The 26,281-nt window shown below is 36.5% G+C and overlaps 1 protein-coding gene across 1 annotated transcript; it reads right to left on the reverse strand.

Moving 5' to 3' along the window:
- Nucleotides 1–1,185: 1,185 nt before the first annotated feature.
- Nucleotides 1,186–25,241, reverse strand: LOC310734184 (neurotrypsin). Its single transcript, XM_083555880.1, has 14 exons — nt 24,344–25,241; nt 21,360–21,402; nt 15,757–15,999; nt 14,452–14,590; nt 14,088–14,266; nt 13,277–13,424; nt 12,642–12,820; nt 10,898–11,039; nt 9,752–9,963; nt 8,847–8,988; nt 8,431–8,712; nt 8,205–8,327; nt 4,283–4,563; nt 1,186–3,698 (listed from the first exon to the last, which is right to left on the reverse strand). Exons 1-14 carry the CDS (start codon nt 24,416–24,418, stop codon nt 3,364–3,366), a joined length of 2,523 nt encoding a protein of 840 aa, XP_083412006.1. The 5' UTR covers nt 24,419–25,241; the 3' UTR covers nt 1,186–3,363.
- Nucleotides 25,242–26,281: the final 1,040 nt, after the last annotated feature.

Consider the following 26,281-nt stretch of genomic DNA (forward strand, 5'->3'; position numbering starts at 1 on the left):
TTGCTTCAGATTAATTTTGATATCAGGTTTAAAAAGGAGGCTGAGGAGGTGGAAGAGGAGGAGATTAAACTTTAGCAATCAGTATTATTTTTTTTAAACAATTAAGCATGAATGAAGTCTTGTATAATTATCAAACTAACTTTGTATTGCAGTCTAAGCAATTAGATCCTTTGTATATTAAAATAATTTCACATAATTTAAGGCACAGAGGCACCATGATGCATAAAAGAATAGATTAGTCTGCTGACAAATGGTACATTTGTCAGCAGACCCAATGTTGGACTTTGAGAGTCACTAACAGCTGGAACCAAATTCCTTGTGTGTGTCAACACACTTGGCCAATAAACCTGATTCTGATTTAGATTCTCATATCCATTTTTATTTACATTAAGGTTTTAAAAATATGACTGGCCTTGTAAATGTTGTAATTCAGTCCACCACCTGAGGTACTGCATAAAGTTCAATGTACTGTGTTTACTTTTCTGCTCACCATAGTTGTAAAATGTTTGATTAAAAGCCTTAATCAACCCAGGGGGTTACTCTTTGCAAAACTGACTCTCTTGTGCCTTAAAATCCATGAGATTGATTAATTTGGATTTGGATTATTTGTTTATTTTAACGCTAAAACATAACATAATCATAAATGTATAGTTTCCTCTTGCTCTAATTCGGTTCACTGACAGGTGCAATAAAAAACTCAAGCTTTGTCATGTACGATTAGCATAAGGTTGTTTATAATCCAAACTCTTAATTCAATCTCCCATTGACCATATGCTGAAATATTTCTGCATTGGAACAGTATTTAACCTAAGATGTTTTGAATTTTTCTCTTGTATGCAATGTCAATGAAGAATTCTATGAGTGACAGAGGAAAAGGAAAAACCTAAGAATAAAAAAAACATGGAGGAGTTTTAATTCTGAATGAGGCAGCACATTGGCACAGCAGGTTCTGTCAGTGAGTCGCTGGGTTCCATTTCTAATAAAGGATCTTGGCATTACATCTAGGCTATATTCTTGCCTTGCACCCTTTACATGCTGGGTTGTACAAATGGCGCAAATGCGCAAATGTTGTACAGCTGTCACGGTGTTCATTCTTTCCTTGCCTACAAGGTGTCTTAAATGAATCCAAGTGAGAAACTGCAAAAAAAAAAAAAAAGCCACAAGAACGAATTTTATTTTGCCACCCGTCATACATATTTATTTATTTTTTTAACAGAGCTAGCAAAAAACTTACAGGAGACTGGATGATTTTTTTTTATTACCTACAAACAAATGATTGTATGACATGCAATTGACATCATCACACCATTTCCCCATCATGTAGAATTAAGCAAATTTTGTAACACTTTTAGGCCTAGAGCTGTTTAGCACTGGAGGCCAGATAACAAAAACATGGCTTATTCTGATTAGAGTAGGCACTGCCGTTAAAACCACTCAAATCTGCACACTTCTTTTATTTAAGTGACATGATATCTAATCTTAAACATGTCTGTTTCAATAGTACAGCAATACACTAGCCAATAGAGACAAAATCTTAAATTTTGGTAAGGTATAATTATTTGTGCTGAGTGGTAGAACTAATTTATATGATTCATATGTAAAATAGTCCTTATCTTTAAGGCAGATTGACCTAATAGCATTTTTCATGTTAATTATGCTGTATCGCTTGTTAAATTGCAGTTTACGAACACATATCTATGGACATGATATTACGTTTTAAATGTGCCAATGGGCAACATTCTCGTCATTATGGATGCACAAGAGGAAAAGTGTAACACAACACTGGCTGCACATTTAATCGTTTGTAAGATATTCTACACCTGCTGTCTGGCATTTGTCCTGGTGGAAATATTTACAGAGAACCTTGTGAATTTCACCAAATATTAATAGCCATTCAAAAAATGCTTGTGTATCTAAGACAATGCAACTCAACTCCTTATTTACAGTAAATATCCAGCCAATTTCAATAAATATTTTACAAAGCCCTTACTACACATATTTTCCCCAAATTTTGTTAATGCAAAAATGTGCCATATATCACTGAAACAACGTTTAGCAAAATCTTGTGCCTTCATTTTATATTGTATTTACAAACAGTTGTCTAATTTCAAAAGCAAAGGACACACTCTATAACACTAATACATTACCTGATCTACCGTATAGCTGAAATCCACTCCTGTAGAAAACACAATATTGCCACCCACTGGATGAATAAAGACACTCCATACAACCAAATAAATATAATAATAATAATAATAATAATAATAATAATAATAATAATAATAATAATAATAATAATAATAATATGACATGTGACAAGGTAAAATGATTTTACCTAAAACAAAAAAAAAAGAACATTTTCCTAGTATCTTTACAATTAGAAATTACATGAACACTTACAGGTTGAAGGCAATACTGGAACTGGGAAATTGTTTGACAAAGAATTATTATTATTATTTTTTTTTTACCAGGCGAAGTGCCATTTGGAATGCCATTATTCTCTCACAAACAAGAGCATATGCAAATAAAGTATGGCTATTCCCTATTAAAGTTCAAATACACCTTCTACTGTCTAAAAAATGACAGACTAAAAAAAAGTAATATATTACATGTTTTTTTACTTTATGCTGAGTTGTTTGAGAGCGTTTAGGAATGAAATATAATGTCAGCCCCAAAGTGTAAGTTGTTTTCATATCATTAACATTATTTGGCTTTTAGTGAATGCCTGTTTCTTAGGCATGTGTGATGGCGTAATGGCTTTGTTTAATGTCACTGTTTACAAAAACATCCTACACATTTAATGGCCAGTCAAGTAAACAAAAGAATGTTACAACACTGATTGTAATCTTAATGAATGATCTGTTCTTAATGAGCTAAAAATGTAAGTATGGGTTAACAGTAACCAGCAGCCGAAGGGTAAAGAAAATGATTTGCTTTTGTCAGTACAGGAGCGACATATCCACAGAAAGAAATAAACCAGCTCACAGTGAGCTTCGGCGCATTATCTACCATGCAGTGGAAATGGCGGCTGCACTGAATGGCTTTTGAATATAATATGCACATTAACATGCTCTGCAGCCTTCGGACAGCACAACAGTAAAGAACACATATCCCTCAAACTTCACATCACATCACTCAATATGACCTTGGATTTCCAGAGTGTAAGCCTAAAGACTAAATGCTAAGGACCAAGATCTCTAAATGCTAAGGATCAATGACAGATAAGAAGAGCTAAAACTGGATAGAACACAGTAGGATCCACGGCTATTGCAGAGTGCAGATTTGAGCAATACATGGTGCCCAGTGCTGTCTGGCTCTTATTTTCTGTGTCTAGAGTCCGGTGATTTTTTGTCAGGTTGTAGTTCAGTGTTGGAGAGGAGCCGTGCTGTGTGTCACCTGCTCGATCCAGGGAAGATACCGGCTGACCCGTGCATACACGCCTGGGTAGGAAGGGTCTCCACAGCCGTGACCCCATGAGATAACACCTGTAAGCACCCAGCGGCCTGACTCACCCTGGCACACCAGGGGACCACCGCTGTCCCCTTGACAACTGTCAGCATGTCGCTGTTGGTCAGGGGCCATGCTGCCAGCACAGAGCATGCTATGACTGGTGAATCGCTCACCATATCGCTTCCTACACTGCCATGAGGGGAGGAGTGGAACCCAGCCCTGTAGCAGGGTATGAGGGTGATTAGTGTCTAAGAGAGAAAGAAAAGGAATACTGTTATAGTTGGACTTTGCAATACAGAAAAGTGTTTTTATTATAGAATTTCAAAGATGCCGATCCTAGAAACACTAGGCATCAGGAAAATATAAGGAAAATAAATCCTAGTTCATCGATTTAGTAAAGCCAATCCATGCATCAACATGTTTTTGGAGGTCAAAGGAAGCTGAAATAGCCAAGGAGAAACCCACAGAAATGAGGAAAAAGAGCAGTTCTGGATCAAACTCTTGAGCTGTTTAGGAGCAATGATTTACCCAAAAATGTGTTTACAACATTGACTGATGTTTTTGTTTAAAGCAACTTAAAATTGATGCTCACAGACCCAAACAAATGAGCTTATAAAATGTTAGAAATATTAGAAATATATCATGTTATCTGATATGCGCAAGGTGATGTAAAAGATTAGGGCCCAACTCATTTGTCTCATTTCCTTGATGAAAATATCACAGTGTATACACAGCATTGACAAAAGAGAAAAGGAAAGGCTTTCAGTTTTTTTAATTGCATTTGTGTCACATTCAGCTGTTGACTAAAATTATTACAAACAGCAAACCTCACCAGACATGCCCCAGCCAGTGATGACACATGAAGCAGGTCTCTTGCCCCACTTGCTGCCAGGTGCAGGCAGACAAGCTGCATTAGTGTGAGGGTTGAAAGACACACACTTTCCCTCAGCTCCCTTCAACCGAATAAGAGCAACATCATGCTCCCAGCTCTCACTGCTGTACTTCTTGTGCACTTCCACATGATCTGGAGTGAGCACACGCTCAAAATCATCCTGCTCCTCTGTATGATAGTCACCCAGCTTCACCACATAACGAGACGCATCAGTGCCAAACCTAGAACAGGAAGAGTGAGGGTGAAGAGAGTGAAAGGTCTAAACCATATTTACAATTAACTGTATTTATGCTTAAGAGTAAGTGCATTTACACTAAACATTTACTTAGAATAAAATGCATCACCTTAAGTGGTTTGAACAGTTAAAGTTAAAAAACTTTACATATATACATATATATATATATATATATATATATATATATATATATATATATATATATATATATATATACAATGAGGAAAATAAGTATTTGAACACCCTGCTATTTTGCAAGTTCTCCCACTTAGAAATCATGGAGGGGTCTGAAATTGTCATCGTAGGTGCATGTCCACTGTGAGAGACATAATCTAAAAAAAAAATCCAGAAATCACAATATATGATTTTTTAACTGTTTATTTGTGTGATACAGCTGCAAATAAGTATTTGAACACCTGTCTATCAGCTAGAATTCTGACCCTCAAAGACCTGTTAGTCTGCCTTTAGAATGTCCACCTCCACTACATTTATTATCCTAAATTAGATGCACCTGTTTGAGGTCGTTAGCTGCATAAAGACACCTGTTCACCCCATACAATCAGTAAGAATCCAACTACTAACATGGCCAAGACCAAAGAGCTGTCCAAAGACACTAGAGACAAAATTGTACACCTCCACAAGGCTGGAAAGGGCTACGGGGAAATTGCCAAGCAGCTTGGTGAAAAAAGGTCCACTGTTGGAGCAATCATTAGAAAATGGAAGAAGCTAAACATGATTGTTAATCTCCCTCGGACTGGGGCTCCATGCAAGATCTCACCTCGTGGGGTCTCAATGATCCTGAGGAAGGTGAGAAATCCGCCCAGAACTACACGGGAGGAGCTGGTCAATGACCTGAAAAGAGCTGGGACCACCGTTTCCAAGGTTACTTTTGGTAATACACTAAGACGTCATGGTTTGAAATCATGCATGGCACAGAAGGTTCCCCTGCTTAAACCAGCACATGTCTAGGCATGTCTTAAGTTTGCCAATGACCATTTGGATGATCCAGAGGAGTCATGGGAGAAAGTCATGTGGTCAGATGAGACCAAAATAGAACTTTTGGGTCATAATTCCACTAAACGTGTTTGGAGGAAGAAGAATGATGAGTACCACCCCAAGAACACCATCCCTACTGTGAAGCATGGGGGTGGTAGCATCATGCTTTGGGGGTGTTTTCTGCACATGGGACAGGGCGACTGCATTGTATTAAGGAGAGGATGACCGGGGCCATGTATTGTGAGATTTTGGGGAACAACCTCCTTCCCTCAGTTAGAGCATTGAAGATGGGTCGAAGCTGGGTCTTCCAACATGACAATGACCCGAAGCACACAGCCAGGATAACCAAGGAGTGGCTCTGTAAGAAGCATATCAAGGTTCTGGCGTGGCCTAGCCAGTCTCCAGACCTAAACCCAATAGAGAATCTTTGGAGGGAGCTCAAACTCCTTGTTTCTCAGCGACAGGCCAGAAACCTGACTGATCTAGAGAAGATCTGTGTGGAGGAGTGGGCCAAAATCCCTCCTGCAGTGTGTGCAAACCTGGTGAAAAACTACAGGAAACGTTTGACCTCTGTAATTGCAAACAAAGGCTACTGTACCAAATATTAACATTGACTTTCTCAGGTGTTCAAATACTTATTTGCAGCTGTATCATACAAATAAATAGTTAAAAAATCATACATTGTGATTTCTGGATTTTTTTTTTTAGATTATGTCTCTCACAGTGGACATGCACCTATGATGACAATTTTAGACCCCTCCATGATTTCTAAGTGGGAGAACTTGCAAAATAGCCGGGTGTTTAAATACTTATTTTCCTCACTATATATATATATATATATATATATATATATATATATATATATATATATATATATATATATATATATATATATATATATATATATATATATATATATATATATATATACGTATATAGCAGTAATCTAGTTTGGCATTTATCCTATGCATGTTAGAAATAATTCCAGTTAAGAAAAATTTTATTTGGGACTGTAACATATTACTGTATGCATGCTTTTACTACACATAATTTTGAGTAACTCTGCTGAAAAAACAGGTTTGATTTCAGCTTATGTATGAAAGTTTCTTTAGATCTTGTATAATTATAATCTGCCAAAAAGATTTATGTTATTTGTTTATAATTGGAATATCATCATGATATACAATTTGTTTAAAGTATATTAGATGCATATGAAAATAAACTGTTGTTTGTATGCACAAGTTATGCAACTGAAAGGGACTAGTGGGTTGCATCCAGTGGTGGGCCTTCAGGGCCAGCAAAGCCTTCTCTGCTGGCCTAAACTCAATCAGAAGCACTGACCACATTTACAACCCAAATTTTAATATTTGTTCCATGAAATTGTATTAATTTATTCCCAACAGTCAATTCTCTTAATTTCGTAGCGTTTCTCTTGACTATGAATCATACTATGGTATGTGGATGTTAGATTTTTTTGTCCAATCAGATTTCAGCCTTTATGTGCTGCCATGTCAATCTAATCTGCCGAGGGCCTTCAGAATCAGTACTGCTGGCCTTTTTTACCATTGAGAATATTAGCAATGGGTCTGTCTCTTACCAACCAGATTTGAAATTCGCCTCGAATTTAGTTAGCTAGCCCAGAATAGCATCAGCATTTTTCCACCTTCTGATTGGCTGGTCAGAGGAAAACTGTTCGACTAGCAATACACATGTGTAGCTCTCTGCACACATTAATACATCTGAATTAGACTTTTTTTATGCCTACGGAGGAAGATAAATTGATTTGGTCTTGGACATACTTAAAAATAAATTTTCAACAAAAGCTAGACATCGTGAAAAGAGGTCGGCCAACCCCTGAGACATCTAGCTTGTCTCAGCCCGGGAAAGGGTTTGTTCACCGCTTCCAAACCAGTGAATACGAGCTGTACCACTGGATTACAGCCTCTGAGGAGCGAAGCAAATTATGACTATGCATCTCTGGTGAGTAGGTTGTATTTTATTTTATTTTTAGGTTGTTGTTATGTTATTAGACAATATTGATTCTGAAATGCTCCAGATGATGTAGGTGGCACAGTTGCGGTTGTAGTGTAGAGGTTTGGAGCTTGCTTTAGTAAAATGTGCATCCATATGTGAAATGTCTCTCTCTCTCTGTAATGCCACGCATTGGTATATTGCATTTTTGTATAGTATTGATGCTTTCTAAAATTGTGACGTGATATCGATTGCATTAAGAGGTGGATTAAGCGTAAATAAAAACCAATGTACAATGTTAAACATGTTATATTACATGTTATTTGGCAGTTTAATAACTACATCACAGGTGTTTAGGTAAACAGTGAGATATACATTATTTTATTACTGCTTTATCTGTGTAAAGCTGCTTTAAGACAATGTCCATTGTTAAAAACTCTATTCAAATAAATAAAAAATTGTCAATATGTCTACTGTATACAGTGTATTTACCATACCACTAGGCAAAATGTCATACCTGTGACACATTTTGCATTTTTATTAGGTAGTCAATGCAGTGTAGGTTAAATGTAAACCAGAAATTCTTCAGATCTTGATCACACTTTGTTCTGTAAGCAGGATAGCTGAGTACAGCTTATGTCCAGCAGGTGTCACTCTTACCTTTTGAAACAGTGCGCTGCAGTGAGAATCCAGCAGGAGTTGATGAGTGTGGCTCCACACAAGGGCTGTGATCCTCTAGACTGAGATCTGAGCCACAGTGATGCCTGCCATGGCCAGTCTCCCCTGACAGCATACCAACAACAAGAAGGGTTAATAAAAAGATTACCATTCAAACCACTTCAAAATTAAGTGTAACAAAATAAACAATGCATATGTGCTTAATCACTTGAGAGACTTGTTCCCGCCAACAATCCTCTTGCTGCGTCTTTCGGTGCCTCCCCTTATGCCACAGGTATGGGTCCCCACAATAGCAATGTCTGCTTCTGGCTCTGGAACATAGCCACATACCACACCTGCTTCCTGGCCATGCTTACACACATGGCTGTCTGGACCTTTAGCAGGACACTCTCCCAGAAAAGACTCTTTGCCTGTGCACCTCACATTGGCCAAATGGATCTGGCCCTTCCCAGAGCCAAAGTAGTCCATTGGCCGTGCCTTTGACACTCCGCTACACCAATAGAAAGTAGGACAGGTTGAATTCAGGAAAATGTTATAGGAACTGACAATACCAGGCATGACACAGCATATCACAGATCTCCATAACAGCCACACGTCTTTTATCAATGAAAAACTGATCCTTACGTGAACCCAAGCTGTCTACAGACGACAGCAGCATTGACATCATTCCATCCATGATCACAGACACTGCCCCACTCTCCATTCAAAAATATCTCCACTCTGCCCTCCTTTCTGCCGTCACCACCAGACAGCCGCACCAGAGGACCTGAGAGCACCATAAACCAGACAGAAGTCATACTGAGGAAAATCAACCATTTTCTTTGTGAGAACAGTACCCACATAAGACTTGAGGAATATAAAGCAAGATGCAGAGCAGAAAAAAGTATAATCATGAACAATGGGGTAAAAAGCTCATTTTGTCATTTTGAAAGTGCCTCCCGGGCAGTTCCTTTCCAGATGCAGCCTGCATTTTCACATATATTGCAACTTAAAATTATGCCTTTTGCTATACAACAGTAAATCTGATGAAAACAAAATAAAGTAGTGATGATTAATGACAGAGAAAATAACATAAACATACCAAAGATCTGAGAAAGAGTCAGGTTGAGTGATTGAAAAAACTGTAAATGGCAATGCTTTGACTGTAAAATGTCAGCCAGAAGGTTGTGATCCTCAAGGACTACAAATAGCTTTATTGAAATTCAAATAGAAATCTATAGTGACAGCAGTATGTGTGATACAGAAATGTATCCATTCTGCCCTTTGGGCTACAGTCTGAATCTGACATTTAGATTCATACTGATTTTTATGGTGGTGTGAAACTGCAAATTCTGATGTACATCAGCAACCCCCACCTTCCCCCATCTCTCTCTCTCTCTCTCTCTCTCTTACACACACACACACACACACACACACACACACACACACACACACACACACACACACACACACACACATACAGCCACTCACACAGACACGGATAAAACAAATGTTTCACCTTAATGACTGGTTTACTGTCAGTAACCGACCTGTTGTTTCTGGGGCAAGTGGAACGTCGTTAGTCTCTGCCCTGTGACACCTAATGCCCACATCTTCACTGTGAGAGCAGTCATGTCGACCCCACACACTGTGTTTGCACTCCAGCAGTGAAGACTCGGTTCCTACACACTGCACATCATCCATCAGGATCAGGCCTGTTCCCTCACCAAACACCCCAGCAGGAGCCACTTCTGCACTTCCCCTACACGCACACACATATAGTTTACTGTAAAATGTTATATAATATTATAATTTAGTATTAAATAAAGTGTTAATTGTATAAACATATATTTTTGTTAAATAAACACTTCACCGAAAGAATTTTTTTTTTAACAACTAGCCCCTACTGACTTTCATTTATTATTAACAAAGAAACCATTAGCATGCAAAATGTCTTGACAGCAGTCTTGCTAATTACACAAAATGATTTCTTTTTTTTTTTTTTTTTTTTATCAAGAATCAATTCTTTATAGTATTTTGATTACATTGCCACCTGGTGCACTAATGATAACAAATTATACTTTTGCAAGTAGGGGTAATAGTAGGTAATTTTATTTATTATCTGTGTGCAGGTATTATACTTGATTTAGACATGTTTTGTGTTTGTTTTATTACACTAGCCATATGAGAATTAATACTTTAAAGATACTATAAATCTCATAAAGCTGCTATAGTACAATGCCCATTGTTAGAAGTGCTATACAAATAAAATTTTATTAATCTAAATTGAATTAAAATAAGGATAACTGAAAGTGCATTATAGCTCACTTGGAGATTAAAAAAAAAGAAAGCTACAAGCCACACATCCACAGGATACTAATCTTGAAAGGATTAGGCTGCTTTCTCAAACACACACAAGGTATCTATCAAATCTAGGTGAGAATTATGTTTGTTGTTATTAGTCCTGAAATCAAGATTTAACAAGGATAGACTAAACCCTGCTGAACCTGAGCACAGTGTGTTGTGTATTAAAACTTAAACCCTATAAATAATTTTAATATGGATCGAATAGATACAAAAGATTGAAAACATTTTAATAACTTCTTGTTAGTATACTGTACTAATTTTACAATTCTGCAAATGAAGCAGATTTTTGCTTAAACCCTCCACAGTATTAAAGAATTCAGAAGTAGTACCTGAATCCCAGCTGTCTGCACACCACCTGCGCTTGACGCTCAGTCCAGTTGTCATCACAGACTGTGCCCCAATCTCCAGAGTGATACACCTCCAGACGGCCCTCCCACGGGTTGTCTCCATCTACAAGTCTCACTACTCCATCTGTAACACATGCCAATCCAGCAGACGCTTCTAGCTCCACTGCTGGTCTCTAGAGCATCTGATGTGCATTTTGTCTAAACAAATAAAACCTATAGTCTTCAATATTAAGTTATTAGGTATCACATGTCTTTTTCTTCCAAGACTATTTATTTATACAAAAAAATTCTAATTTTTCTAAATTATATAATTTTACTAGATACCATGTATCTACTCTGAGTTTCAAGCTGAAAAGATTAATATTTTACCTAATGACATCTATAATAGAATATAATTTATAAAAAAAAAAAAAAGCATATTAAAAAAAAAAAAAAAAAAAAATATATATATATATATATATATATATATATATATATATATATATATATATATATATATATATATATATATATAAATATATATATATATATATATATATATATATATATATATATATATATATATATATATATATATATATATATTAAAAAAGATTTTTTTCTTTTTTTAAAAAACAACATCCGGATCAAGTAACAGATTCTTAGTTTCATGGGTTAAACTACAAGTCTTTTATCTTTTGCTTGTTTGCTTTTAGCCAGAAAATACATATCTATGGGGAAATAAAGATTGCCAAAATTGCCATTCACCATGTTCAAAGGAAAATAGAATGGCACAAAGTACAATGAATCTCTGTGGAAAATGTAAAATTTTAGCTGTTATGAAAAGCTATTTTCTGTCTTCGATCTATATTCAAGTGCAAAAATTTTTTGCAGTGCCCCATTGTTTTAAAATCATTTTAATTTGGTTTTACTATTTGATAAACATACTGTTAAAAATACTTCCACACGCATGTTATGTTAAAGATTATTGTGGATGGATTCATTTTTTTATTGCTGACACTTTTTATACGATATATTGTTATATTTATTCAGTGTTTTGTTTTTCATTTTTTTAGATGCCAAATTAAATAATGAAATGATTTATCGGTTTGGGTTTATTCCCTTTATTTATCATCATTAAAATGTACGAATATGCATGTGAATGCATTTTAATGTGTGTATGACAACAGATAAGTTACAGTCAGTAACTGTGTACCTACAAAGTGAACATATGTTTAATCAGGGGCGCAATTAACAGTTTTAAGGGGGGTATGCAAGACAGAAGTTTGGGCCCCCATATATATATATATATATATATATATATATATATATATATATATATATATATATATATATATATATATATATATATATATATATATATATATATATATGTTATATTATTATTAATAAAGTTAATATAGTTTAATTTTATTTAAAGGGAATTAATTTTATTTCACCAGTGTTATTATTTAAAATGTGTGTATGTACGATAAAAAAAAAATAATAATTGGAAAAATTTTAATTGATGATTGTGGGGGCCTCCTAGCGTTCTCTTGGGCCCATATGCCTGGCATACTCTGCACCCCCACTAACAGCGCCCCTGTGTTTAATAAACCTAAAAATTTTTATAAATGTGACTGTAAAAGTTTGTCTGGCTAAGGAGTGTGTGTGTGTGTGTGTGTGTGTGTGTGTGTGTGTGTGTGTGTGTGTGTGTGTGTGTGTGTGTGTGTTTAAGTGTCCTGACCAGTATAAGGGTTGCATGACACTCCGGCATCCTCCATGTGGTCGCAGTTGTGTTGCTCCCAGCCACTGTGAGGACACTCGTCTAGTGAGAGCTCATTTCCTGTGCACTGCAAAGCATCCAGTTGGATCGGTCCCCTGCCCTGTCCAAAATGAGCCCATGACCAGGCCTTTGGTATGCCCCTAAATAAGAACCCTCACACATGAGTATATATAGCTGTTATCTTGGGTTAATGTTCTTAATATTAAAACAACATTATTAAAGAATATTCGGTTTCAGGTTCCATCAACTAACAACTTTTCTAATAATAGTTTTACTCTGGGTCTCTGTACCATGTAGAAGCACTGCATTCTGACTAGTACAGCAACAAAGCTAAGGCTCTCTAACAGTAAAAATACTGCAGCATGATATAAATTATTTAGTAATACCATGCTTTCTTACATGTACCTACACACACATTGAAATAGGATAGTCCTTCTGAGTAGTGAGTGTTGTTTAAGTCATATTCAGTGCTTCAGTGGAAGATTTTTAAGAGTCTTTCCAGAAAGCAGTTTAGGAACCACAGATTGTTGTTGTTCTCACAGGACCTGGTACATAATGGGTAATGTACTGCATCAAATGTGAACACTCAAACTCACCCGAGTCCAAGCTGTCTGCAAACAACCTCAGCATCCATGTCGTCCCACTGGTCATCGCATATAGTTCCCCAGAGGCCATTGTGATAGATCTCCACTCTCCCCTCAAAGTCCTCCTCCCCTCCAACCAGGCGAAGAGGGGGGCCGGTACCTGATTAAAACGATCAGAAAACAGCAGAACTCAACAAATGATGCCAATTTATGATCAACTTTAAAAATCAGTATTTTCTAAGAATTACATATAATTTTAATGTCTTGTCTGTTAAATCAGTGCTATGTTTTTTTATTCATTTGTGCACCTTGGAAACACTGACAAGAATAATAGGGGTACTAATCAAGAATATCTGTCTCTGATGTCACAGCAGGTAGATAGGTATTCGTGAGCCTAAGCCTGGCAGTCATTACACTGTCTATCATCTCTCTCTCTTTCTCTCTCTCTCTCTCTCTCTCTCTCTCTCTCTCTCTCTCTCTCTCTCTCTCTCTCTCTCTCTCTCTCTTTCTATCTCTCTCTCTCTCTCTCTCTCTCTCTCTCTCTCTCTTGTTTCATTTCCTATTATAAACTGAATATATAACTTAATAACCTAAATAAATCAAACCCACCCTTTTAATAATCTAAACCACATGAAAGACTAAGGCAGACTCTTCTATCATCCACATACTGCCTATGCTTTTCCCTTCTTCAGCCCAGCTGCACACACTTTTTCTCCACTCACACAAAACAAAGCTCTTCTTGTAAGCACGTGTGTAGGAAGCTGTTTTGTGCCTGTCACTCAAAAGGTCACAGCATCTAGAATCTCACTGAAAACCTCCTAACCTTCAGGTGGGGCACACAACACCCCGGCTTCATTGCCATGGGTACAGTCGTTGGTTACAAACTTCCTGCTCCGGCACTCCAGAAGAGAGCTTTCATTGCCACGGCAGCCAAGGCGTGTGTAGTGGAAGAGGCCAGAACCAGGACCAAAGTAGGATTGCTGAAGCGCAGTGCCGATCTCACTGCAGATATAATGGCATAATGCATACACAGGCTTGCACTGGAAAATCAAAACATAAACTTTTCATATTCCACATGCATAATGACAGCAAGGGGACTACAGTGAAAAACTGCATAGAGAATCTGAAATAGTAACAATACCATCATCTAATAAACACTGATATAATGAATCCCAGACTATAATTACCCCAGACCAAGCTGCCTGCAGACCACACTGGCATCTCGGTCAGTCCAGTGAGTGTCACACACTGATCCCCACTGGCCATTTAAGTACACCTCAAGACGACCACTCTTAGAGGAGGATCCCCCCACCAGCCGGGCTGCACCTAAACACATACAGAAAGAGAGAGAGAGCGAGAGAAAGAGAGAGAGAAAGAGAGAGAGAGAGAGAGAGAGAGAGAGAGAGAGAGAGAGAGAGAGAGAGAGAGAAAGGATGTGCCTTACTGTAAAAAAAAAAAAATGACTGATGCACTGCTCTTTAAATTGTTTCTCTATTCACTGTACTACACTCTTGACTAACTTATTGTACAGCACTTCTTAAAGTATCAGATTTGTTTAGTTGCCAAAACATAGTACTTCTATCAACAGCTGTTCAGTTTTCATTGTTCCGCATAATGAAACCTGGTAAAGTGAATTGTGTACTGGTAGTAGACTTGTGTTATGAAAGCCTTGCATAAAATGTCAGATCTAACGCTTTGCAAATACAGTTAATGGTAACGGAAATGAGAAAGTTATTAAATACGCTGTTATTTTCCCACTCCTAAACTTGAGCAGCATTGGATTAACTAACAGTGTTAGCCATGCAAATGTTAGACAACCGAAATATGAAATAGATTGCATTCAAAAATGCAATGTTTTCTACTGTTTATTCTATATTATCACCTAATAATATACCTGGCAAGAAGGACCCTACTGTAAAAGCTGGAAATATTATTACACACTCTCATATTCTGCTCAAACATTTAATGGTGTAAATGATTAATTCCATAACTGTAGGTTCTGGAAGATTAAATTGTTAATCATGATGCTTTTTTTAATGGTAAATCTCACACAGAGAAATTTTATATCAGAAGCCTGCAGGTCTCATTTCAGTCACTTTTATTGTTTTTTGTTTAGGTTGGAGGTAAACTACTAGAAAGCAATAAATATTTTTAATAGCAAAACAAAAGTTTTACTTGCTCCTATTAATAGTTCAAATTAAAAATTAATAGTTAATGTATTCAAGTTTCTTTTAAATTATATATATATATATATATATATATATATATATATATATATATATATATATATATATATATATATATATATATATATATATTTATTATATTTGTTTGTTAAATATCATGTTTTATGTTTTACATTTCTACTGTTAGGGGCAGTGATATTTTTGGTGCTATTTAAAAGCTGTTGGATGAAGGGCATATGGAAATGAATGCCAATGCATCATTATGATAGAATGGTGATAGTGATAGAGTAGGATAGTCTGTCTTACCCTGGTGGCAGTCACAGTAAGCCCAGCCAATGGCACCAGAGCTCTGTCTGAAAAAGCACCAGGGATTGGATTCACGATCTGGGTTTCTGCAGTAATTGTGTTCTCCCAGGCCTCGGCCAGGGTATTGCTGCACGTAATCAGGAAACTCTGTCCACTTCAGGCATGGTGAGCCTGAATCTGTCTGGGACACTGTGCCATTGTAGTAGCCCAGCTCAGTAAAACCTTCTGAACAGGAGAGAGGGACTGCAAAATAAAGAAGAAAACCAGATGTTGGTAGTATAATTACTATAAGTGAACCAACTAAGGAGACACCATACTGTAATTCTTTTAAATTCTTTAACCTTAAAACAAAGAAGAAAGCTAATGGTTTTATTTATATGAAATGCAGATGCATGGTGGCACATCAGGTAGCATCAATGTCACAATCCTGTTAATCTAATCACTTTGTGTACAGAATTCTTCATGTTTTCTATGTGTTCATATGGGTTTCCTGTGGGTTCTCTAGGTTCTACTCTAAGTTGCATCTATCTGCAATTTATTGATGTTCACAGGATAGGCTACAGATTTACCATGACCCTGACCAGGAATTATAACTGATAGAGTGTCATTCAGTCAATTCAGGAACCAATAGGAATATATTGTTGAAATATGTCATTACAAACATTAAAAAGATTCAGCAAAAACATTTACAGCAGTTGAGAAAATTCATAAGCATATATAGAGCATATGTTGTAAACACTAAATATACAACTATATGTAGTATTATATATGTAATATGTAGTAGTTTTACTCTGAATGGTTCCTGACTTTTCAGATATGCCATATATTACTTATGTACAGTATAAGTAAAATATTTAATATATATGAGACTGCAATATTTTCAGCAATAAGAAGTGAAAGTGAGGCTTTTGGATAAACGTTCCGCAAGTCCAAGTTTAGCAAGTTTCATTGCCAATAGCATATTGGACGAGATGCATGCACTGCAGCACTGCTGTGTTTATCTCCCATGAACACTTGCTTTGGCCCTTGTGTCTTCTCAAAACACATTCTGCATTTTTTTTTTTAGGCCTAAGCTTGGAGAGGGAAGAGAGGACAAGAGAATTGTACAACTGGGCCATTGCTCACAGCAAAAGAAGACCGAAATTACACAGAGAACTGCTCCAGAATGTTCCAGAAATGGGCTCATTTTCAGAGCATCAAGATGGAGGAAGTCTTTCGACTAACCTTTTTCATGCACATAAAATGTCTTCGCTGTCATGTAGATCACTAGGCAATGAGAAATATGGTTAGCCCATTTAAAATAGTGAATTTTAAAAAAAGAGACCCACTGAGAATACTTGACTTTTAGGTCATTTAGATAAATGGTGCTACCTGAAAATACTATTTTCAAATGATTGACTGTTTCAATATAATGGTCTATACACTTTAGCACACGTGGTACAGGGAGTGAACTTGGAAAGCACTCATATACTGGGTGGAATGAAAACCCCTTCTGAAGACACTTCCTTGTACCATATGGACTGTGAAATTGCAGTCACCACTGAGCTTGTTTTCTCCAACAACCTCAGTGACATTTGATAACCCTTAAGCAAAGAATTATACTCAAAGCCAAATGCAGAAGTTTGTGCATTCAAGTATATATATATATATATATATATATATATATATATATATATATATATATATATATATATATATATATATATATATATATACTTGAATATATATATATATATATATATATATATATATATATATATATATATATATATATATATATATATATATATCCACAACACCAGTAGCAATGTCATTTGAGGGCATGTAGACTTGTAGAAGACATATCGCCAACAATAATCTTTTCAAATTCTTAGGTACTTAATAATGAATAAAGAGCAGACAGCAGTTTATGAGAAAGTAAAATGATGTCATGTTAAATATGTTAAATGTATGTTACTGAGGACAGTCTTGTAGTAATACATAACGTTAGACCTGAATGCTGGTGGCCAATTTAAAGTATTTATTTATGTATGTTACCAAAATGCAGCACTCAAAAGTAAAAAAATGTGTTCTAGTATATTTTTTTCCTATGTCTGAGGAATCAAAATTGGCCAGTGCGTTGGGAGCAAAAGTCTATGAAATGCCACCAATATTCTGATTGTTTTGGCATGTTTCATGTAAATTTTGCCATCATTTGGAAGACAGAAAGAAAATGCAGTCAAGGCTGGAGATAATTCAATGTTCTAGCCTCATTAATCTCCTGCTAATCGTATCAATAGCCAAATCCAGAGCACAGTGACTAAGCAAATTCTCCATTCATACATCTTGCTTGTTCAGTTTCCAGTAAATATTAATTGTAATCCAATGCTTCTGTATCTTTCTAAATTCATCACTGACAGAGGAACATACTGTTGTTTACAGGACGGAGTGACAAGTCGATGCTTTGTCTGCAGACACATTCAGAGCCAGGCTACACGCATCACACATTAGGGCTAACCACAAAGGTGGGTGAGTGATGTGTTTGAGAGAGAGAGAGAGAGAGAGAGAGAGAGAGAGAGTGAGAGAAAAAGAGAGAGAGAGAGAGAGAGAGAGAGAGAGAGAGAGAGAGAGAGAGAGAGAGAGAAAGAAAGAGTGTGTGTATGTGTGTGTGTGTGTGTGTGTGTGTGTGTGTGTGTGTGTGTGTGTGTGTGTCAAACAGAAGGGAGATGAATAGTTCCCCAGCTAAGCTTAAATGGACCAACTGCAATTAAGGCATAGCTGAATTAGAGATATTAAGGCAGAATGAGTAAGAGCTCTTTCAAAATGAGTTGTGCCAACTTGAGCATCACCCCTGGGGAAATCACTCATTGTGCATTTCAACTTAATTGAGTACATAAATATGTGTGGAGGGGTATTACAATAAACCTGCAGATAAAATGAATCTACAAATCTACTTTCACAGATCCAGAAGTTCAGTGTCTATTGGAGATGGATTTTAATATTTTGCTTGGAAACTATTATTATTTTTAAACATCAGCTATGAGATACACAAAACAGAGGACAATGATACACTGAACATCAGGGAATGCACCCATGAAATTTAGCTGTTTCAATATTTAGAGTGCAGATTTGCCTCTTATTAAATTAATATATCACCATTGTCCAGAATTATTCACTTCTTCATCAAGGGGCCAAGTGACAAATGATAGAAACGAAGATATATAACTGGGTTAATGCATCTGCTAAAACACTACCACATCTGTCACATTTGGAATGTATAAATGATGTGTTATTACTTAAAAATGCTGTCATATATGGGAACACATGAGCAATAAGTTGGCAATTAAAATCAAGTTTAGAACGCAACATAGAATCACACTAGGTCGTTGTGTATGATTGAATAACCAAATAACTATAATTGCAACCCAGTTAACCATCATAAGGATACTTTATATTTCACAGAATGTAGAGTGTGATGTTGCAATCTATGAAAAGAAACCTAATAAACAACATGTATATATGGTGCAATATATATTGGAAATGTTGTTGAAGGTGCATTTTTTTTAGTACTAAGAACTGTCTACTATTTCAGCAAAAACTAATAACAATATAAACAACATATTCATACACAGTATGACAAGGATATATTAAAGCTATCTGATGAACCTATGAGCTGTTACAGTGAATCACTGGACCATGTATTCTTTCGCATGCTGCAGGTATTTATGATTGAAATCAATAGTGATTAACAATCAATGTATTAAACAGCACTAATGTAAAAAAAAAAAAACAACTAAATAAATAAAACAACAACAAATCATATAATTTTGTTGAAAATTGTAATTGTGTTGTAAAAGTCTATGGTTCTGTTTTATATGCCTGTGCACTACTTTATTACTATCGGACTTGAACATAACTAGTTTGGACACACAAGATCACACATATCTCAGACCTGCATACTGAAATGTTCAGTAATCCGTATCATTACTGTGGTGACATTTCTTCACTTGATATTACTTTGATTGCAGAGTAAACAGAAATATGCACATAGATTAGATATGGGGTCTGGGACAGAATATCAAAGCTGTCAGAAGCACAGGGCTGCCAAAGAAACATTGAGGGGGAGGGGAATGTAGACTTCCTGCGTTTCTGCTCAAATATCAAAATAGCCACAGACATGCCATCTAACCTGAGCTCAACATCCTACATGGCTTCCACACATTAAAAATGAACGAGTAAGGATTAAGGTTAATGGAAAAAAAAGATATAATTGACATTTTTCAATTGTCTGTTTGTACAGTTTGTTAGGAAAGAAGGTGACAAAATTCATACTGAGGTAGGAATAAAGAATGCAGAATCAAGGGCTTGTAGATTGGTGCTCTGTGGGTGATTATTCATGATCCTCTCTTGTACTGCTGGGAGAGCATGAGCAGAACGAATGGTAGCGGAAATCATGTAATTCACACAAAACATCCATACAGAGTCCTGGGACACATTAATTTTCAGCACTGTGCAATGAGAATTCTTATCCCCTTTCCCAGCAATAATCAATTTTCCACTCTACAATAACTTCTTGATCCTGTTCATGTACACATCTGCACACATGACAACTATGTGTGCAGGCTATAGTTGACATTGATACATTCATTTTTCTGTGCTTCTTAAAGGTCCTATCATTTAAGCTAAAGGTAACAGCACCGCCAATCATTGGAGTTTAAGTGTGTGAAATAAACAAAGGCCATGCTGACTAAGATGGGAGTATACCAGCTGCTTGTGAGGCACTGAATGTTGCAATAGATACATTCATTCATTCATCTATTCATTCATTCATTCATTCATTCATTCATTCATTCAGTTATTTACTCAGCTTCAGTATCTGGATATGGCCATGGTGAAATTAATTACAAAACTCAAATTCTGTATTATAGACAATATTCAGAATCACTTAGATAGAGTGCAGGAGTGCAATTTAAAATCAGTACTGCACACGTCTCTCTGAGACTAAAGAAACAACTGCTATGATTTTGGTATATACATTTCTAATGACCACAATGCCACTCGGATCATGCAAATGCACTTCAGAGAAAAAACACTACCTAATGCAGACCCACTTATATTTAATGCTTGAGCACTTGCCAAATGCTGTTCAGAAAATCTTTTTTATTGAAAACGAGACAAAGCACAAATAGCTCAATCTAAACCCTATCTACTTAAAACCCCATGGAGCGCCCTGATTGGCTAATTCTGTCTGTGCTGTTTATCACTCTTGGTGAAGTTGCATCAAAGCACTGAGTCATTCCCACTATGGGACTGATGCTGGGTAATTTAATGCTGTTGGGAATGTATGAGAGAAGGAAAAAACCTGATAAGAATCAGTATGAGATCAAAAACGATGCAGCTGCCATCATCCACCAAGCCTGATGTCTTTTAAGATGTAACCTCAATAATATGTCATATTTTAAAATCCCACTAGACATTTATGAGTGATTTATGCACAGCCTGATTTGATATTGTCAATATATGTTAATATAGTGCACTAATTCCTATGTGCATCATGTAGTTCTACAAAATATCTTCAAATCATTGCAAATTTGTCAAGTTTCATAACATTCCTGTGGACTCACCTGTATTCTGAATAGCATTCAGGTAGCTATCATCACCAGTCACCTGCAATGAAGATATGCAAACAGTTCAGATGCAGGAAGCTGACAGAATTATGAAGAGATGTTCAGCATGAGCTAGCGCTTGTTTTCCCAGAAAAACAGTTTTATCTTTTAAAACGTGACACAAATTTAAACAGCAGTGCATTCTGTCTCAACCCACACTCACACAGCTCAGCAGCAGCAGCAGCAGCAGCAACAGCCATGAGAAGCTTTATGGTAGAACTACAGACATGATAATAGATGGTACCTGCTAAATATTTAACATCGAACATTTTGTATCTGCTGTTTCGTGTACTGTGCTGTAATTGCCATATGACAGCCAGAATAATTTGTTTGCCAAATCTTGTTGCATTAGATGTGTTTTAATGCAGACTGTAGAATGTAGTACAGAAACTATTTCATGTCTGGAATTCACCATTAAACCATTACATTAAATTTTCAGCAATGCTGAACTGACTCATTTGTTCATAAATAAGATGTACTCAGTGCTCTGAACGGTTTCAGCACACAATCTTACCAGAGAAAATGTTGGAGAGCATAGCTGCAAAGCTGTGCACATCCACTACACAACCCTGACCACATGTCTAAGAATTATCACCTGTTCCACTCTCTACAGGATTAGCTTCATTAGTTTCCTTCAACAATGGCACTGAGCTCAAATGCTCCTACGTGACTTCTACAAAAGCAGCATGATCTTTCAAGCTGGAAATTACGGAACACTTACAGAAATTGTTTTATATATCATTGGCTGTAATACATGAATACAATTTAGATTTTTTTGTAATGGTAGAGAGAAAAATATCATGCTTTACAATGTGACCTTGGATAAAGACATTGTGTACATACAAGTTTTTTTCCCCTTGATCTACACTACAAGGGCAGTCTTCAAATTTTTTTTGATGGACATTGAATTATATTAGGCTCTTACTGTAACTGTAGTAAATGTATGGACAAATAGAACATTCAAGCAGTCCACTACAGATCATTAAATCCCATTTTTGTACAAGCAAATACATTTATATAAAGAGAATCAAAGCCTTTCTAGATTTTTATGTATTTATTCTTTCCACGCTGTACTAATTTACCCAACGTGCAGCCACACGTTATCTTGCATGACTGCAGAGCAAAACATGAGCATGACTTTATTAATTTACAAGTGCTGAAGTACTCTAGGGACCGAGCAAGGCATCGCCAAGCTAATTGTGTTACACACAGATACAAGACTCGGTTATGAGCTCAGATATTTGTGCTCATATCAACACACTGCGGTCAGTTAAATCCATAATTGCATCTGTCAATCTTCCACTGAAGCAGCAGATGAGACCAGGCATTGCCAGCTGTGGTACATACTGGCAGCAAAGAAAACATACCTAAGGAGAAACCACAATGTCTCAGGCTGCTCCTGATGTGGCAATTTACACCAGAGATACTCTGCGGGGGTTTTTTGTCACCCAAAGCAAGTGGTGTGGTAATAGTTTACCTTCTACAGCATCCAGTATTGATATATATCAAAGAATATAAACAATAAACATTAAGAAAAGAAATAATAAATACGACAGATAGCGCAGTGCTTTTTTACTTATTAGCACTATTGCACTGTTTCTGCTTGGTATTCTGATCAATTAAATGAGAAAACTCCCTAATAGGATATTATAATAACAATATCATAAATCATGTACAATACCTATAAAACGTATCTGTATTTTTTAATATGTATAACAAACCTTCTGAATTGATATATCTGTATTTAAATATCGAGTTAATATAATTTGTTAGTAGAGCAGAATCACCATAATGAGGAAAAAATACTACACAGACGGTATATTACTTATTAATATCCCTTCACCGCAACAGATGTTCAGATACAGATGCCCTGCTGTGTAGGAGCTGTAGTGAACTACAAATTATACTGAGATTGAATTTGCTGATTGAAATTTACCTTTGCGATATGCAGTGCATGAATATACAGATGCAGATGCCTATATATATATATATATATATATATATATATATATATATATATATATATATATATATATATATATATATATTGGCATCTGGATCTGTATATTCTATATATATATATATACACACACACTTTGCAGACTCTTCTTTCATTTAGTTTCGTAACATTGATAAGCATGCTTTGGTTTTCTCTGAAATTACACTTTAATTTGCTGATTGAGATTTACCTTTGTGATATGCAGTGTGTAAATATACAGAATTTACAGAGATTATTTTGCCATTATGGACATATTTTATCTACATTTCAGCATCTACCCACAAAAAATTGTGTAGCACTGGCATGCATGCTTTAAAATTCTTCGGAACATCCAATAGGATATACAATCTATTTTGTCTCTCCATTTCAAAAGCAATATAATAGTCCTGAGCACATCTTTTAAAAACATTAGCCACCATATGAATATGGGTCACCTTTGTAAGGATTTTGTAGGCTGTATTGTTATATTGAAATACCCTAATATGCTGATTAAGATTAAAAATATAAGACATGAATTTATGATATTTTAGCATGAAGAAACGCATCTGGCATAGAACAATACAGAATAACGAAAGTCTCCGCACGCCATAGTGTTCTATTCAATGTAATTCTGGTAACATTATTAATATGTAGGGACCACTGATGCTGGTACACATGCCATCTCCTGTCATATAATCGACATTTCCTATCTACAAGGCGCTTGTTCCTGTTACAGAGGGCGACGCCTGAATCCATTCCGGTGCGTTATTGAACAATGAGAGTGGGATACAGTACGAAGCTGCATTATGATGATGAGTGAAAGACACACTTTCTGTTCCAACTGCAGCCACAATGCGTCAAGAGAGGTGTAAAAGGTGTCACGGTCTAAACGGTGGGACGTGAAAATGTCCTTTGCTGTTAATCCTACGGAGCAGGAGATGCTGAGCTGTAGGTGCAGTCTTACCTCCGCCAGCGCGGCCAGCCAGTAGCAGCAGCAGGCGCTGATCAGGGCGACGGTCCCCCACGGACGCGACTCCATCCCTATCTCTGACCTCCAAGCGCAGGCATGGTCCAAGTTCTTTAGTGAAAGCTCGGTTTGCGTCCGAGGCGGTTTTTGGATCTTTATGATCGTGCTTCTGCGTCTAATGCTCTGAGAGGCTCGGCTCGTGGGCGCGGCTTAAACCCGTTAATTTTTCAGAGGGGAAGAGCGGCGCTCCTGGATCCCTCCTTTCTCATCCACGAACACACCCCCTCTGTGCTCCCTCTCACCTTCCTCCTGCAGCAGGTTAATGCCTGATGGCTGATCGTTGATGTGTCTTGTCACGCGTAATGTATAAACACACACACGCACGCACGCACAGACACACACACCGCTCCGAAAATCCAGATTACGCACGGCGCGCTGGGTGCGTGACCGCCAGTAGCAGCCAGGATCAAATCTGTAAGGATGCCTGCCTTTCGATTTCAATCAGGTAAATAAATATACAAATAAATTAATTTGTTAAAAAAAAAAAAACGATATCGTTTCCATCATCACTGATGAAACAGCCATCGTGCGTCACTGGGTTTCGGAATAAAGTAAAAAAGATTGACACTGTATTTTAATCAGTATTAGTGCTGTTTATACCAGTATCAATGTCCAACCGTGAACACGATTCCAAACCCACCAAAGCTGAGTTATAACCCTGAAATGCATTTTACCTCATATTTGAACTCAGTTTAAATATAGTTATTCAGGTCTATCTGGGTGAAATGAAATCACATTAAACTGCAATGTTAGATTAAAAACAACAACAACAACAACAACAACAACAACAACAGTAAACCCCCCCTCCATTTTCAACTATCCAGTTGTCAGAAGCACTTGATCACTGTTGTTTCAGATTACCTTTGCTGTCTTGCTGTTCTAGCCACTCCACTAAAAGAGATTTCTGTGAATTCTGAATTGCCTTTTTGCGCACCAGAGTTACGAAGAGTTACTGTAGCTTTACTGTCAGCTAGAGACTGTTGTATGTGAAAATCCTTAAAGATCAGAAGTTTATGAACTACCCAAACAAGCCAATCTGTCATCTCAAGCCATGCCATGGTCATAATCACTGAGATCACATTTTCCCCATTCAGATGTTTAATTTGAATGTTAACTAAAGCTCTAGACGTGTATTTGCATGGTTTTATGTATTAAGTTGTTGCCAAGTGATTGGGAATGAATAACCAGAAGTGCCTGGCCACTGAGTGTAGGTATACAGTAGTCATTGTAAAACGTGGTTTTGCTAGACGATAAAAATTGGTTTACTTTAAGGTATTCATAGTTCTTAAACCTTTATAATAAGGTACTAAAAGCATGCAAAAAGCTTCTGGGAGAAAGCAAAGAAATTATGTTCCAGATGAATTTCCTTATGGAATGTACTATTTAGTTATATTGTTTGGTTATACCACAAACATAAAGAAGAAAACCTGTTATCCTGATGATTACAGTTTTAGAAAAAGGTTAAATCCATTACCCTAAAAGGTATGACAAATTGTCCCTCTGGAGGAAACCATAAAGGCTCTTTATGAAACCCTTTAGTGTATTTTCCTATCAGATGGAAGCTAAAAACTTTAGGAAGCTAAGAAATCTGCAAATAATTATAGACAAACACTTTGTAATAATGTACATTTGGACAAAAAATTGTAAGCAATTTTTTTATTGCAATCTGTTTAATGGTGTATTATCTGCATGTGCAACTATTCTAATTATATAAATGTTAAACACATTAAAAGATCTTTATTTACAGCAATTAATTGTCTAGCTTACTTTCCTTTAAAGATTATAACATTATTTTTTCCCCCCCAGTTGTTCCCATTAACACAAAAACGGAAAAAATCATCAAACAGTCACTGATAAATTTATATGCACAGAGCT

This window comes from Silurus aristotelis, assembly GCF_946808225.1.
Source record: "Silurus aristotelis genome assembly, chromosome: 12".
Lineage (NCBI taxonomy): Eukaryota > Metazoa > Chordata > Actinopteri > Siluriformes > Siluridae > Silurus > Silurus aristotelis.